The sequence below is a fragment of the Megachile rotundata genome, chromosome 4, assembly GCF_050947335.1.
Source record: "Megachile rotundata isolate GNS110a chromosome 4, iyMegRotu1, whole genome shotgun sequence".
Classification (NCBI taxonomy): domain Eukaryota; kingdom Metazoa; phylum Arthropoda; class Insecta; order Hymenoptera; family Megachilidae; genus Megachile; species Megachile rotundata.
The window spans coordinates 12932758-12949509 of record NC_134986.1 but is presented as its reverse complement, the minus strand read 5'-3'; the positions used below and the strand labels follow the sequence as shown (position 1 = coordinate 12949509).

Here is a 16752-nt window from a genome sequence, read left to right as displayed (position 1 = left end):
CGAAGTGTTGATTTCAAGTATGTACTTACAGGAGGCGCAATCGTCGGTGTTGATGATGCAGTCTCGTCCTTCGTATCCTTTCGCGCAGAGACACTGATAAGATCCGTTGGTGTTTCTGCAGGTAGCACCGTTTCTGCACGGAGATGTCATCACGCACTCGTCAACGTCCTCGTCGCAGAGTCTGCCGGTGTAACCGACCGAACAGGTGCAGGCGAAGTCGAGGAAGTTGGATGACGGTGAACACTTGGCGCCATGAAGACATCTGCAATCGTAAAATGATGTTAGGTCAAGTTTGACATATTAATGGATTATTTTACTCCGGATAGAGCTAGCTGTGATACTGGCGAATTTATTAGTCTCTGACTTATTCTTACAACTAACAACTTGATTGCTGACTAGTGTAGAAATCAGGGCAGGATTGGTTTGGGTAGAAGTTGGAGTCAGGAGTATTTCTGTATTTCTATATTTTAATTCCTAAATTTTCCACGTTTCCAAATTCTTAAATTTTGTAACTTTCAACTTTGTAAATCAATTTTTTAATTTTTGAGATATTCTTAAATTTTTTAAATCTTGAATTTCACAATTACTAAATTATCAATTTCTTAGATTTCTTAATTCTTTAGTCTATATTTCTTATATTACTCAATATACAAAATTGTTAATTCTTCAATTTTTCAAACGCTAACAAATCTCTAACTTCAATATTTAAACCTCATTCCTAAATTTTCATATCCTCAAATTTCCAAATTCCCAAATCTTCAAACTTCTAAATTTAACCACTCGAAATCTCTACATCTCCCTTGATAGCTCTACAAGAGCATCGGAATTTAGGTTCTCCCTTCCGGTCTCCAAACCAAAACCTCACCCTCTGCAGCCAAAAAAAGTAAAACCTCCATTAAAAATGTTACAAGGTTTAAAGGCTACAAAGTTGCTCTAATCCAAAGAACTCCTCTGCGAAATAGCTCAGTATGGTCTGAGGCTAAAACACAGCTAGCTACATCGGGGTCCACGTTACTTATCCATAACCGTTGAAGCCCATACTTGTTTGGTGAACAAGGATCTAGTTTATCCTCGCAGTTTCTGCCCGTGTGAGGCAGCTCGCACACGCATTTGTAATCGTTGACAAGATCGATGCAGGAGCCGCCATTCTGGCAAGGATTGTTAGCGCAATCGTCGATGTTCGTCTCGCAGTTCGTTCCCGCGTAACCAGGCAGACATTTGCAGCTGTAGCCGTTGAGGTGATCGTTGCAAGTGCCGCCATGTTGGCAAGGATTCGAGCCGCACTCGTCGATGTCCGCCTCGCATCTTTTGCCCCCGTAACCGGGCAAACAGTGGCAGATGAACTGATTCACCCCGTCCTCGCAGGTGCCGCCATTCACGCAAGGATTGCTCGCGCATTCGTCCACGTCGCTCAAACATCTAGCGTCGTAGTAACCACGTGGACATTCGCACCGGAAGCCGTTTATCAGGTCTATGCAACGACCACCGTTGGCACAAGGGTTGCTGGCGCACTCGTTGATATCCGTCTCACAATGCTGACCCGTGAAACCTGGCTCGCACTCGCAGGAGTACCTACAAGATCATGTGAGAATGCAGTAACAGCGAGGACTTTAAACTCACTGTTGCGGGGGTTATTAAGATAGTGCCAGCAGATCTGGATTTTCTAGGAAATAGTTGTACTCAAGGTAATGGACCATTTGGACATTTGAACATTTGAAAGCCAGAAAGGGTGTAAATATAGACTGAGCTAGAAATTTAAGAATGCACAGTTAGACGTTTGGGAACTTGGGGATGTAAACATCTTTAAACTCAATTTGAAAATTAGAAAATTCGGAAATGTAGAGATTAAAAAACATGGAAGAAGCTCAAAGAAGAACATGAAAATTTTAGGATGTCACATTCTGGGAATCTGAAAATTTGGAAACTTAACGAATGCTTGAAAATTTAGGAATTTCAAGAATATCGAAAATGACTAAACCTTAACCAGAAATAAAATTATTTACCTGTTGATACCGTCGATGCACCTGGCTCCATTTCTACAGGGATTGCTGTAGCACTCGTTGACGTTCACCTCGCAGTTGATACCGGAAGTCCCCGGTCTGCAAATGCACTGATATCCGTTTATCCTGTCCTCGCATCTTCCTCCGAACTGGCAGGGGTTACTCTCGCACTCGTCGATCTGCGTTTGACACAGTTTGCCGGTGAATCCAGGGAAACAATTGCAGCTGAAACTGTTCTCTCCGTCGATGCAGGTCCCGCTGTGGCAGGGATTCGATTGGCAGTCGTTGATGTTCGTCTCACAGGAGGCTCCTGTGAATCCTGGAGGACACTCGCAGGTGTATTTCGCGATGGAGTCCTGGCAAATTCCGCCGTTTTTGCAGGGTGAGGAGGCACAGTCGTCTATGTTGATTTGGCAGTGGGAGCCGGCGAAACCGTTCGCACAGGTGCATTTGAAGGAGTTTATCAGGTCGGTGCAGACTCCTCCATTCAGACATGGCTTTGCGGCGCATTCGTCTATGTCGATCTCGCATTGGGTTCCGGTGAAACCTGCAAAAAGAATTTTCATGTTTACTTCATCTGCTGTTGATGCTAACTATAATCATCCAAATTGTTTCAAGTTTATAAAAAGTTACAATTTTTTGAAATTTAAAAATGTTCAATTTGCTTGGAATTTATAAAAATGTACAGATTGTCTCATATCTATAAAAAAGTACATATTGTTTCATATTTATAAGACAGTTTATAAAAAGTTCAGATTGCCTCAAATTTATAAGAAAGGTCAGATTGTTTCAAATTTATAAAAAAATACAGATTGTCTCAAATTTAGACGAAAGAACAGACAGTCTCAAAATTATAAATACATTGTCTTCACAACGAACGAAACAAACAGTATAAAGTAAATTGTAAAACACGTCAACGATAATCGTTAACAAAGTGCATAACTGTATTTACCCGCCGTTGCACCTGAATTGCATCGCGCTAAATTTTGGAACGACGAAACGATCAAAAAGTGTTTAATCGCGTCGATTCAATTATCCTTGATGATTCAGGAAGTACAGCATCGTAATCATAAGTTCGTAACATGCTCGTTAGCAGACTCGAAACGAGTCATCGCAATTCGATCAATCATACAGTGGTTGTTAAGTGGAAGTGGTACGAAGAAAATTGTAACAGAAGGATGAATTTTGTGATTATGACGATACGTTACTGTTGAAACATTTTGTGAATTCGTTGATTTGAAAGTTAATCAGAAAGTTAAGTTAATTTTGTTTCAAATGAAGTCAATCTTAATTCAAAGTTGGGGTTAGATGTTAATATGTGATTTATATGATGAGGGTGTATCAGTATTTTGTAGAATAACCTATTTCATTTGAACAATGATAAATATTAGATTTTGATCGATTATGTAGCATAGAATAATAGCAGTAATTTTACATAATTATTTTTACTGTGACCTATGATTTTAATGTCATTGTTATTTAAAGAAGATTGGGATAAACAAAAAAGTTTCCTAAGATCTTAATCAATTTTTGGTTAGTCCTTAACATTTAAACCAATCTTAGGTTGCTTCCTCATATTTTCACGAACCTCAAATTTTCATTCGACAAAATCCGAATTCTTCCAAAAACGTTAAACTCTCAATAAGTACAACTCTTCTGAATTCTCCCAAAAATGTTAAACTCTCAAGTACAACTCCAAAATTACAAAGTATTAAAATCTCATCACGGTACCAAAACACGCAGCACATCAGTTTCTTTCGGTCTCCAGGAATAATCCACCGCGTTCCACGATTCGGTATACTTTTCAACAGTTCCCCGCAATTATTCAGAATTAAAAGAGACCGAAAAAGCAGCAACAAGCCAGCCTTTAGATGTAACTACAAGGAGCGAACCATCCCCGGTCTGCTTCTTTCCGCGTTAAAAGTAATTCGGGAAATTACAAACATCCTCGAGGGGCGAATAAAGTCGTCAGTCGGCCTTGAGGCGTAATTAGCCTCAATTAAACGCGCACCAAGCTGCGAACGAGCGAGACTGGTTCGGATGGACCGGATCGCATGGCTGGCAACTGCTAATTGTATCTTTGATCGATCGACTGTTTGCGCTTTGTTTCTCTTTTTTTTTTCTTTTCTTTGACTCTTCGACGCGTTCTTAGCCGTCGAACGGTGAGCGTCGATGATCTTGCCAATTATCGGTCGCAATTAGTGCCAGATGACTATCGTTCTGTCGATTCGGGGACCGGTGGATCATTGTGCGCTGTTTGGTTTCTTGGTTTTTTATGAGGAACATTTATTAACTTTGTTAAATTACTTTAGTTTATTTACTGAAGTTACTTAGAATGTTTATATTGAAATTTCGAGAGAACTTGATACAACTATAGGGTGTTTCATAAGTCATCTTCCATGCGAGGAAGGTTTTTTCTATAGTTTCTATTATACAACTTTTTGGGCATTTTTATATCAGATTTTGAAGTATTATTACTTGGAGATTCATTGAGAACAATTTCTATTACTACAGATAGAAGTAATGAAATTTTATTTTCAAATTTAGTGTTTTCTTCTTTTTATGTGGGCTGAGTGATTGTTTTATGCAATTAGAAATCAATTGTTCTGCACTAAGAATATCGATAGAACAATTATGTAGACTTTTTTATGAAGCTTCAAACTTTAAATTGATATATCATAAGTGCCATTTTGTGATACTTTTCTGTCATGATATTATATCTGAAGTTAAATGTTTCAAAACCGATGTGCATTATGTTGATTGTTTCTTATAATTGGAAATCAGGAAGTTTGTACTAAAAATACCAATAAAACGTTTATGTAGGGTTCTTGACGAATCTTCAAGCTTTAAATTCATGTATCATAAGCGCCATTTTGTGATACTTTTCTGTCATGAATTTTTGTGTCAGAATTTAAATGTTCCTAAATCGATGTAATTTAAAGTTGATTCTTTCATGTAATTACACAGCAGCCATTTTATGTTAAAAATATCATTAAAATGCTTATGTAGGGTTATTTATGAAGCTTCAAGCTTTAAATTCATGTACTACAAGTGCCATTTTATGAAACTTTTCTGTCATGAAATTGCATCAGAATGAAAACGATTGAATCTCCCTTGGCAAGCATAATAAACTAATTATTCGAAGAAAATCAATGAATCGCCTTAACATTGTTTCCAATCGAGTAAGCATTAAGTTGCCCTCAGAAATATCAACATCGACAGCCAACCGGATGACGCGTGGATTTTTATCGTATTTACATTGGTTCGATATTTCTTCGCCTTTTTTCCCCATTCAAACAATGACCACGGCTAATTCAGTTGTGAACGCACGTACACCGCGGCGGATCCTCGTCGTTTCCTCTCGAATCTTAAAGTCTCCAAGCAACCAGGCAGCATGAATCATTGAGCAGCGTGCACTGATTTTTCTTGGCGAGGAAATTTGTATGTTTAATTATACATTGTTGCTGTAAGAACTGCCGGAGGAATAAATAACATCAAACATTACAAAATAAACCTACCCTCATTTCACGACTCTACAACAATATTTTAACCAAAGTTAAAAATTAAAGTTAAAGTTAAAAATCCTCGATTTTAACTAAAATTAAAAATTCTCGTTCTTCAAGAAAATTTCCATGATTACGATTTTCATAATCATATAAAAACTTTCGCAAAAAGTCGACGATAATGCAAAAGTCATCACGTAGAAAGTAGCAGTTAAAGAAGCAATAACGTCTGATTGAAGAAGAGTCGCTAATTTCTGCAGACTCCACAAAGTCCTACCGGAATTCTTTCGCATTGTTCCGCAATCTTCAGTACCGTTAGTCCCTGCCGTGATTCGATTTCTGCTTGATTCGTTTCCGTATCGCGGAAACGATCCCAAGACAAAGGTCTACGAAAGCTACGATCATCTTCATCATCCCATACACATGATCCCCTTGAACGTACCTCCGACTTATGCTAAACCAACCTCGACGTCGCAAATAACCATTCAGATTAGGTCCAGAATTAAATCTGTACCGATTTCAGATACATGACCTGGGAGTTTCGAATGAAAACTTGATATATCGCCAGCGATTGTTCAGTCGAACGATTTCCTTCTTATTTTTGTTCACCAAAGAGGAAACAACGCTGATATGAAAATCGAGGAGAGACAATGGCGTGTTAACTCAGCGCTGAAAAATGTTTCTTTCAACCCCGCCTCGTATGTCCCGGGACGTCTTTAATAATTCAAATGCTGCGTGTTTCTGCGGACGTATTCGTATGGAAATACGCGGTCTGGCTTCTGACATTAACAAAATGTTTGCATAAAGAGTAAATTCTGAAAAAGTAGTGTGAATTCCTGGACCTTATTTTGTCAGTTTAACACAATTTTATTGTCAATATTTGTAAGCGAATTGTGGTATTATTTTTTCTATTCAAATTTTCTTCAGATTCCCAAACACAACTCTTTGGAGAACCAAAAACAAACTTGACAGTCAAAAGGCACAAATTAGAGTCCTTTCGCCTAACTAAACTCTCACCTCACATAATCAAAAATTGTCCTTCCACATTGAAAACAGATTGTAGTTGAAAAGTATTAGAAAACAATGAATAGCAAGTTTCGACTCCCCGGTTATTTCATCGTCTTAAGGATGAACGAATAAGGCAAGAAACAGAAGAGGCGAGAATTCGATCTATGGTGGCCGTTGATCGTGGCAGCACCGTTTACTCCCACGTTTGGCCAGGCGTGTTCGGATAATTGTAATCTATTGCCTCGCCGGTGTTCTCGAAGCAGCCTACGCGCATTGATAAACTATGCGAAACCCAACACACGGTTCGTTGATGCACTCTCGGTTGTCCGTCCTCGTTTAGCCCCGGCTTCAGCATCGGGAGTGCCTCTCACCTGAACCTGTCCGCTTCTTTCGCTAGCGCTTCTGCAGCCAGCTAACGAGGCACAACCACGTGTGCGTACTTCTACGACGAAATTTGAATACGGCTTGTGTTTTCAGCTGTTTCGACGACTGATAAAAATCCGTGTGATTTCTGACTGTCGACAATGGCCTTTCAGGTTGTTTGTAGTTTGAGTTCAAGTTTAAGTGCATGTACTTGGGGAATAATAGGTCGGGTGAACTTTAATCACTCTTCACTTTCACCACCCTTTATTTTCATGCTTTGACTATGAGGGTGAGGACTTTTTGTTACGTTTATGGTCAGCATACAGATATGATGAAGATTGTTAAGAATAATATTGCAATTTCGTCTTTTAATCTGTTAGGTTATATGTACACGTATGTACACATATGTACATATACTACGTACTATATTATTACTTATATTATAGTGCATATACTATGTACTTTACTATTATAGTACTTCATGTATTATTCTACACATATGTACATATATATAGAACAATCCCTAAAGTACTATAATAATATTTACACATATGACACATATTGTACAATTTCAACGACGTTCATTCTTTGCTGTCCAATTTATTCTTCAAGTTCTGTAATTTATTCTTAAACCCAATAGATTCTAATCGATTCTTAAATCCAATTGACTCTTCAGGTATCAAATAAGGTCCTGTAATATTTGTAGCATAAGAAAATTCATGTCTGAAATAATTTAATGATACTCATAAAATATACAGTACTTTGATTTTCAATCTTTCGCTTCAACCTTCAATTTTTCAAGGAATGTCGTAGCTTGTTCCACAAACAAGGTTGTACATTTGAGAACAGCTTCACTGTCATTAAATTCTTCGAGATTTAATTGAACATCAACCCAGAACGAGTTACTTGGCAGAAAAGAATCTCGTTAATGCGTGGATTTCGTGACGTGGTCTTTTTTGTCGAGAAACAAGCCAGCCTAAAAGAGCCACGAAATCGGTTAAATGCGACGAATGAAGTCATCCACGCCGCTACAAGCATGCACGAACCACAGATTCGATCTTTCCTCGATCCACGTAAACCGAATGTTGCCTCGTCTCGATTCGAATCGATACAAGAGCCGAGTTTGTTCCTGGCGAATCACGTAAGCATCCTCAAAGGGTTCCGCAACCGCATCGTACCGCCAACGATGTGTTTGATGGCCGTCGTCAATTTCGTCGATGCTGAAGAAATCATACGGAAGAAGAAATTGCGTTCGTTTCTCTTGATATCCTTCCATTTTGTTTTCTTCTTTCCCTCGCGAGAACCGGTAGTTTTCGAGATCGAAATGCCGCAACCAAACGACCGTATCTTGCACATGCGCCGGGAGAACACGGTATGTTTTCAAGAAAATGGCGGTGTGGTAAAAAGAGTGTACTTCGTACATTTCTATTTCGTTGGTAAATATTGAGACAGGTTTCAGTTTGGAGATTTGGAGATATGGGGATGAAGGGATTTGCTATTGGTGTATAGACAGTACAGTTATTTAAGATATGTGGATTTAGAAGGATAACTTCACTACACTGAATATCACTATAACGTTTGTATAGAAACTCAACGAGTTGAGCAAGTAAGTCACAATTTCATAGGTCAATTAAAAGGTCCACTCCCAAGTATGTTGTAATACCAAGGATAATAAGAAGAATGTTACGAGCGATCAAAGCTCTGGGTCCATAGTCAGAGGTGAAAGGTCGAGCCATGGGGAAGAAGACGAAGGTGAGACTCGAAGCACCTGTGGCCAGATGATCTTCGCGATTAACGGTCGCAGCTCGGCAAACTTGGCTACCTGAACGTTCATCTTGCTGGAACGTCCCTTCGACGACGTTAATGCACGACGACACGTAATGACGAGTCGCAGGTTGAATCGCCACGGTGGCAGCTCTGGGTTATTCACCGAATCGAATGAAAAAGAGGGGTCTCATCAGGTACCTCATCAACGAAACGAGGAGACACCATGACGCTCGAGCTTTCGTCTCTCTTTGATTTGAGCGAAAAAAACACTCGTAATGCGCCGAATAAATTCGGTGCTAGAGGTGATTTCGGTAATTACGGTGGACCGTGATGTCTTAACAATCGCTCGGATTGCAAGAAACGTTTGCTTTGTGAAAAAGGTGGCTTTTGGTCTATTAGGCTAAGTGGATGATTTTGAAATATTTGGCAGGATTTGGTGGTGTACTTAGTAAATGACATTTATGGTACATTAGGCTTGAGGTTTAATCTTCACTAATTCTTATAGTAAACCCGATTGTTCGTAACATCAAAATGACTCATTTTAAAGTCAGATAAAAGATATCACAAAATGATAGCTTCAAAGTATCAACGTTTCTACATCCTTGACACTAGATAGGTAGTTTTTCAGTGGATTAATAAATTTGCATAATTATGTATGATACATGTATGCAAATTTGACAAAAAGTTTGGACTTATAACTGCAAAAACATCTTCCAATAACATTCATTAATAAAACCTCAATTTTCTCAACAACAAAGTCTCAGATCAGGAAATGTACTTATATAGAAAGGGTGACCACATACGCCGTCACTTCCATCGTTACGACCACGCCAGCATACACAGTTAGGATTAAAAGCACCATACAAGAGTTTTCTAATTCCTAGTAATTTTTCGTTTGTGACCAGAGGTCATGGCACGCCTCGAACAAGCTACGGTCATCGGATTTTCGACGCGGTTCTCTGTCTGCAATTAGTTATTTATTCCGCCGTTATATCGACGATCGACGTATTAACATGTATAAATCCCGCGTTAAGTCCACGCTGAGAGACACCGGGTTAGGCTCCTTCGTAAGAGGATTTACAGTTAACTTCGACAGATATACGGCTACTTGGACTTTTTATGGGAAGATAGGCGTGGGTAATCGCCATTTTCGTTATGACGAGTCCTTGAGGTCTCTGCAGGTGCTTTTGCGGCATTATTCTTTAATCCTTTTCCATGTGGGAAAATATTAGTATCGACAGTAACAAGATTTATGAAGTTAAGGTTGGGTGACGTTCTATAAAACTGTAATTCTTTTGGAGTTAAGGTCTTTTAAAAATGACTGCATGTACACGTTACTGCTTTTGACATAAAATGTCTGATCCTTCATTTTGTAATGTGAACTAAGTTACTGTATCCTCAAAACGTCCTACACTACTAAAATACCTCAAATCCCAAAATCAACTACCAAATCAACTTAATACAGATCTTATAAAAAAGAACCAACTAGTCTTTAAAAAGAACAGACAATAAACCCACATAACATAACCTTAAAAAAATTTCCAAGGACCTAACAGTTAGAAATTATTGCTGTGACTCCAATGTAATAAATTCAATACCACGGTCGTTATTTCATCGCAAGTCTCAAGCATATGTCTTATGCACGAATAAGGCCGTACGTGTTGAAATAAAAGAAAAAGGAACATCATTCCATCATTTTTCCTTTGAAAGAATCACCTTTAGCCCGATCGCAGCCACACCCTGTATATCTCGGGGTCTAACTGTAAACCGGTGGCGGCAGAACGGGCAGCCACGACGATGATTCGCCGGAAGGAATAGAAAAATTCCGGAAGTTCGAGGCGCTCGTAAAGTCGACTGCGTTTCTGCGGAGCCGTTGGAATTCCCCGTTGAATTCCTGGTACGCGATTCCAGGGGAATCCACCGGATCGCGAATGGCGTCCCGCAGCTTTCGACGCCGATTCCACTTTGCGGGAAATTTATCGGCGAATGGGCGTACCACGACCCCAGGCGGGATGGGTCGTATTTGTCCCGGCGAACCGTTCGGAAGACCTATTAGATCGATTTACACGGACGGTGAATGCTTGATGGAATTCTAGCCTCTGAATTGCTGCGTGATGAGAATATTTTTTAATCAAGGTACTGGTTTAAAAAATAAAATGTAATTAATATAGACTTGGAGTGACTGGATTATTTTATGATCATAATAGCTATGATCTTTATTTAAAATTATACAAGCTTTTTCTAAATAATTCACATTATACTTTTATTTAAAAAATAAAATGTAATTAGTAAAGACTTGGAGTGACTGGATTTATTTAAGATCACAACAGCTTGTATGATTTTTGTTTAAGATCGTACAAGTTTTTCCTTAATAATTCATATTATACTCTTGTATGATTAAATTTCATTTTAAGACTCTTACAGTGAATGCCAGCAAATGTATCTGTCAAATGCTAAATGTTAGTAAATGCTTTTCTTGTATATGTTAAGCGACATGTAGTGAATTTTTGTGTTGTTCTTTTTGAAATACGAGAATTATGTAAATTTCATAGGCGAGCGACCACCTTAATGACTGACAATCGTCTATTTAAAAATATTCAAGAAGATTAATAATAAATTAGATCGGCGTGCAAATACAGGTCTGGAAGACGTCATTATCATTGCTTTCATTTCTTTCGAAACCAGATCTGTCACACGATTCGCAGGAACATCCATGACAAGCGAGTAGGTAATTAGCCAACCTGATCTCTCGATTTGCATAAGAAGATTCCTCCGTGTCGCGCGGTAGAACAATTTTCTTCCGCGTACAAGCGACAGCTGGCGAACCGGAAAAACCACGAACCAAACCCGATACAGACGACAATCATCGTTGGATTTTCTTCGACCGAGTCCTTTCCAGTCACGCAACCCAGCCTGGCCAATTACGACCGATTAATCGAGTCGTCCGCCGGCGAAAAAACGCGAGAGCTGGGGAACTCGTCCGCGTTGCACGAACCACCGCCTTGGGAATCGTCAGCCAACCGCTGGATTTCATTTTATCTGTGTTTCAGACTCGTTCTCGGCCTTATTCAGACTTTCAGGAAGCTAGGAACTGAGTTGTAAAAGGAACAACGTTGATTGTCTCGTTTAGTCGTATTTGATGTTGGTGATGATTTGATGACTGTTAAAATTGGGTAGGGAAATTAATTTGGGGATGGTGGATGTTTGTCAGAATCAGAACACGCACATGATTATATGGGATTATATATAGTAGGTTATATAGGGTCTTAGAGAAATAGTTTCGAAACCTACAATACGAAACACATGCGCAGTTGCGAATAATAGAGCTTGTGCGCAGCGACGTCCTGCGCAGTGCAATTTCATTGTCGACTGCGCATGACCAATGTCAGAGTTAAGTTCGTCCCCAAATTTTTTACTCTTTAAGTGTAAAATCAGCTAATTTATAATGTTTGAACAATAGTTTATATTATACTTGTATTATATTATATTATACAAATTACATTTTATAATACAACATAGAACTTAACTAAATCTTTGAGCTATAATTAATGACACGAATTGAAAGAAAAATCAAATAAAAATTAAACAGCTGGATATTTCAAAGATTCGAAATGGTTCTCCCGACGATTTATACCAGGTAGGAAAATTCCTCGCGGTGTAATCAAAAGGATTCAAGTGATGAGTATTTCCCTCGACGATTCGATACGATTTCAGTGAACGAAGACCGGATGATCTCGTAAGAAATTCTAATTGCCTTCATACCAGTTGTTAACGTGTGATCGATTGATGGAACCATTTTTTATTAAAGCCTGTCTTTCGATAGCAAGATCTTCTCATTTGCTCGCAAGAAATCGATTAATCGTGCGCAATATGTTCCAGCCCCGGAGTTGTGTAATTATATTCCTTAGAAAGGATACTATGTTTAAAACGTTCCTTTTTTACGAAACCGATCTCGAGCGTTTGACGAAATGATTTTAGAAAGTATCATGCCGGCGGAAGTAGAAAAAGAGACGAATTCCTTGGTTCTTCTGCTCGCTTGATCGAGAGACTTAATATTTTCGTGCCAGTTTTATGATAGTCGCAAAGTTTCACTTTTATGATGAAGTTTCTTTTTGGGGAGACATAATGTGGTTGTTCAAAAATAGGTACTTTTTAATATTATGTAAAGACTTGTACGAAACACTGATTGCACAAAATACTGTTTTCTTTAATTTTTTCCTAAGTCATTTTTTAGGAGTTGTATGAAAATTTACAGAAAGAGATAATTAATAAATATTACATTTACTCTAATGTTCTTTCTGTTGATCTATCAACTTTCAACAGGACTATAAGTCAAAACAGATGTTTTCTCTTTATCTCATTAATTTCAACGTTGTTATATAAAATATATTTGTCTTGCAAATAAAAAAATTTTACGTTTACACATTAACTATATTCCTCAATAAATAAATGTTTTACTAAAAGAGTAATTCATGAAACAGCAGACTAACTGATTGGGTTGAATGTCCTCTCTTAAATTTTTATTAAAATATCTTTTTATATGACCACTCTAAATAATTGATACAAAAATTGATTACCTTGAAAAGCACATAAAGTACGTTTGTATTCGTTGAATCACTTACCCGCAAAAAATTATCAAACGATCGCGTGAAATGCTCAACACATAATTTGCACGTCGTGTTTCGGCTAACCGGAAATCGATGAAAGATTTCACGCGATGTCGGTAAGAACCAGGTTAATGCAACAAGTTCGAAATTTTCCCGTTACCCAAAATCGTTTGAACCGCCGCAAAAAAGCGGAAATTACAACACTGTTAAGTATGCACGAATTACATCCACGTTATTCGCAAGAGAATTTCGCGAATCCTACACGAACTTTGACCCTCGTACGACTGCTGTATAATCGACCTTAAACTCGCGCCGTACAAATTACCTCTCGCCGACTCAATCATCGGCAATCATTGAACATAAAGATCGGTCAGAATCTACAATTGATGGGTGGGTAGCATGTTCCCTAAAATGCTGGCCTCAAACGTGGCCAAAAATGTCGGACTTTCAAAACGTTATGTAAATGTTATGTAAAATGTGAAAATTTGAATATTCAGCGATAAAGACATTAAAATTTTCTTATGACAAGTGTGCTTTATTGTCTGACTTTCACCGAAACAAAGTTTCAACTAATTACTCGGATCCTTTCGAGCGTACACTCGTAAATATTGTATGGCTCACAAAATTTGATGGCTTACATAAATCGTAAAGAGATAAATATTACTATTTTGACTGGACTTTCAAATTTATTTGCCAATAAATTGAAGATTATACTTTTACTGGAAAGAAAGCAGATCCTATCGAGCGAGACAAATTTTATATTTATGCAAATGTTACATAAACTGTGACGAATTATGTGGAGTGTTTTATAAACGAAACTTTCGGATTTTTCTTAGGGAGATGTTTTATTAGGAAACTTTCACTCGAAAGGAATTTTAAATAATTAGTGTATTTGCAAGTGTTATGTTGCGTGAAATGCGAAGATGACACAGAAAATTCTGAGGTTTCTATTGGATCTAAAAGTACTATCAAACTTTCACCGCAGAGAGATTTCAATTAATTTGCATAAATTACGGAAGATGATAAGGGAACGGCAAAAATATGAGTAGCGTAAGAAGTGGACTTCTTTTAAATTACTTCTCTTGGTAGGCCATAAAATATTTGGTAGAGGCAAAGCTTTGTAGACAAACGATTTTCTAAACTTTTTTAATATATCTGTGTATGATAGAATTATGTCTAAGGCAAAAAGATGTTTATGTCTCTTGGCAATTTTAATCGAAAATTTGATACTTTCATTAACAACAAATTTATTTTGAAGTGCAAATTCAGTTAACTGCATTTAAAATACAGTCTTATACATTTGACTAAATTTTAAACATTAATCAAATTTTAATTTTTGATGTTTTGACATCAAAAGTTTATGTTAAGACATAAACTTGAGAATCCATATACTTAAATAAAAAATGTAAGAATCTACCAATCTGTTTGCCCACGATCGGATAAAATCCAGTGGAGATCGAAGCAGGATTGTTCGCGCGTAATTAACCGGATTATGCAAATGCACTTGAATTTTTTCGCCGATCATCTAATTATCGCAGTATCCCGGCTTCCACGATCTTTTCCACGGTTTTACGATTACTGCGCTCTCGATTCCAGTTCGCGATTCCAACGTTTTCGCTGGAGAATGTTTTCTAATACAAATATAGAACGATGATCACCGACTGGTTTTCCTTTCGTTCATTTTCTGCAATTCTTTTTTCGTTACGCGATTATCGAATCGCTGCAGGCCTCTTTTTACCTTGCTTAAGTTTCTCGTTCAGACTCATATTTTTATTTCCCGTGATCCGAAGGACGCTTTGAAAACTTGTTTCGATATTCCATCAACTTTGAATACCTGTATCGCGGCTTCCACTTCTTAATTTTGATGACTTGTTCAATTTCCATTCAGATTTATTGCCATGTCAAAAGTTTTGTTTTGTAAATTTAAATCGACGAAATTTATATGTTGTACATTTTTGTACGAGGAAGAAACATTCGTATTTTTGAGACACGTAACAATTTATGTAAAATTAATGAGTTTAGTAAAATAATTAAAATTCTTCAACCTCTTGACAGTCGCTTGAATGGACACAGTAAATGATAACTTATATTAGATCAAAAAAAGAAAAATATCTTCTCTCCTTGTATCAAAAAAACTTCCAAATATTTTTAATAGTATTTAGTCATTTTTGAACTTGAAACTCGAGTTCTAAAATTAAACGGAACAATTTCGTTGGTACCCGATGAAAATAACGGAGTACGCTATAAATCACGTTCGTCCCTGCGAGATTAACTAACTCCGAGAAAAATAAATCACGACGAAGCAACGACCCGAAGTTCTCGGATATTAAAACACATATCCAGAAAAAATCTCGAGGACACGAAAAGTGTCTGACAAATTCGTGTTGCACGCGATGTATAATCTGAACTGGAAACTTCATAAGTTATCGCTGGAAGCGATCGATCGTTCGACACAATTTATTGGCCTCCAGTAGCGAGATTCGTGGAAAGAGTCGTCGCGATTTACATTTTGAAAAGAAAAAAGAAAATGTAAGCAAGTCCAATTAAAGGATGAAAAAGAAGGTCTTGTGTCACATCAACGATAGCCTTCGAGCCGGGTTAACGATGAAATATCGGCAACGTTCGATCGGACGAATCGGATCGTACGATCGGAAGCGATTCGCAGGATATCGCGTGCGTGAGTAATATTCATTAAAACGTGGCATCTCTCACCAGGAAGCCGACGAACCGGCTACCACCAACGGCAACCGAGGGGACATGGCTTTTTCTCAAAGCGAAACAGCAGTTACAGAGGACAGATCCGGTGTGGCTTGAAGGAACGATGAAATGAGAGGCGATTAACCAGAAAACTGATGACTCATGGAGAATAATTATACTGAATTATATAATGTTTTGTTGTTCAATTTTATATTTTATAGGGAGGTCTGGATCATAATTTAATATTGCATGACTTCCGTCGTTTCAATTTCGAACTTCTATAATATAAAATGGAATTTTTAATTTTTATTGAAAGTTTGTTTCAGCATATGTTGACTAAACTTGGATCTTATTAAAAAATTTTCAAGTTTACCAATTTTTAAATTTCTATTTGAACTATAATTATAAACCAAATCCTATAACCCAAAGTCCCTAAACACTTCCTGCACTATAAAATCCCCATACCAATCTGCAAATCCCCTTATCATCACTCAAACCTCGTGAAATATGAAAATGATTGTACGTCCGCGTAAATTGCACGGTTGTTAACAGCAAGAAATTGTACAGGTAACTTTCCATCGTGCCGAAACGAAAAATTCTTTGTCTTTCACCCGTCAAACAGTACCAAGATGGCGGTAGCGAGAGATAGCGTATCAGCGGTTCTGCAGAGCGGAAAAAAAAATATTCTACCGGTGGTGTTGTGACCTGGGTGTGGCACAGAGAACTCTCGCATATGTGTAACCGTTCGAACGGCTCGGCGAGAGAGCTCCGGGAGTGTGGAACCGGGCGAAAGCACAGCCATACGAA

At 38.0% G+C, this 16752-nt stretch overlaps 1 protein-coding gene across 3 annotated transcripts in view; it reads right to left on the bottom strand.

Annotated features, from left to right (window-relative positions):
• Window positions 1-16752, bottom strand: part of N (neurogenic locus Notch protein) — a 282796-nt gene that overhangs the window by 6669 nt on the left and 259375 nt on the right. For 2 of the 3 annotated variants that reach the window (XM_012289665.2, XM_012289668.2), the window contains 3 exons: window positions 2004-2547; window positions 1042-1572; window positions 30-262 (listed from right to left, as the gene is read on the bottom strand). In XM_012289665.2, the coding sequence (XP_012145055.1) occupies window positions 30-262; window positions 1042-1572; window positions 2004-2547 (1308 nt within the window). The remainder of the gene's footprint in view (window positions 1-29; window positions 263-1041; window positions 1573-2003; window positions 2548-16752) is intronic. The other variant, XM_076531387.1, reaches the window with a different exon arrangement.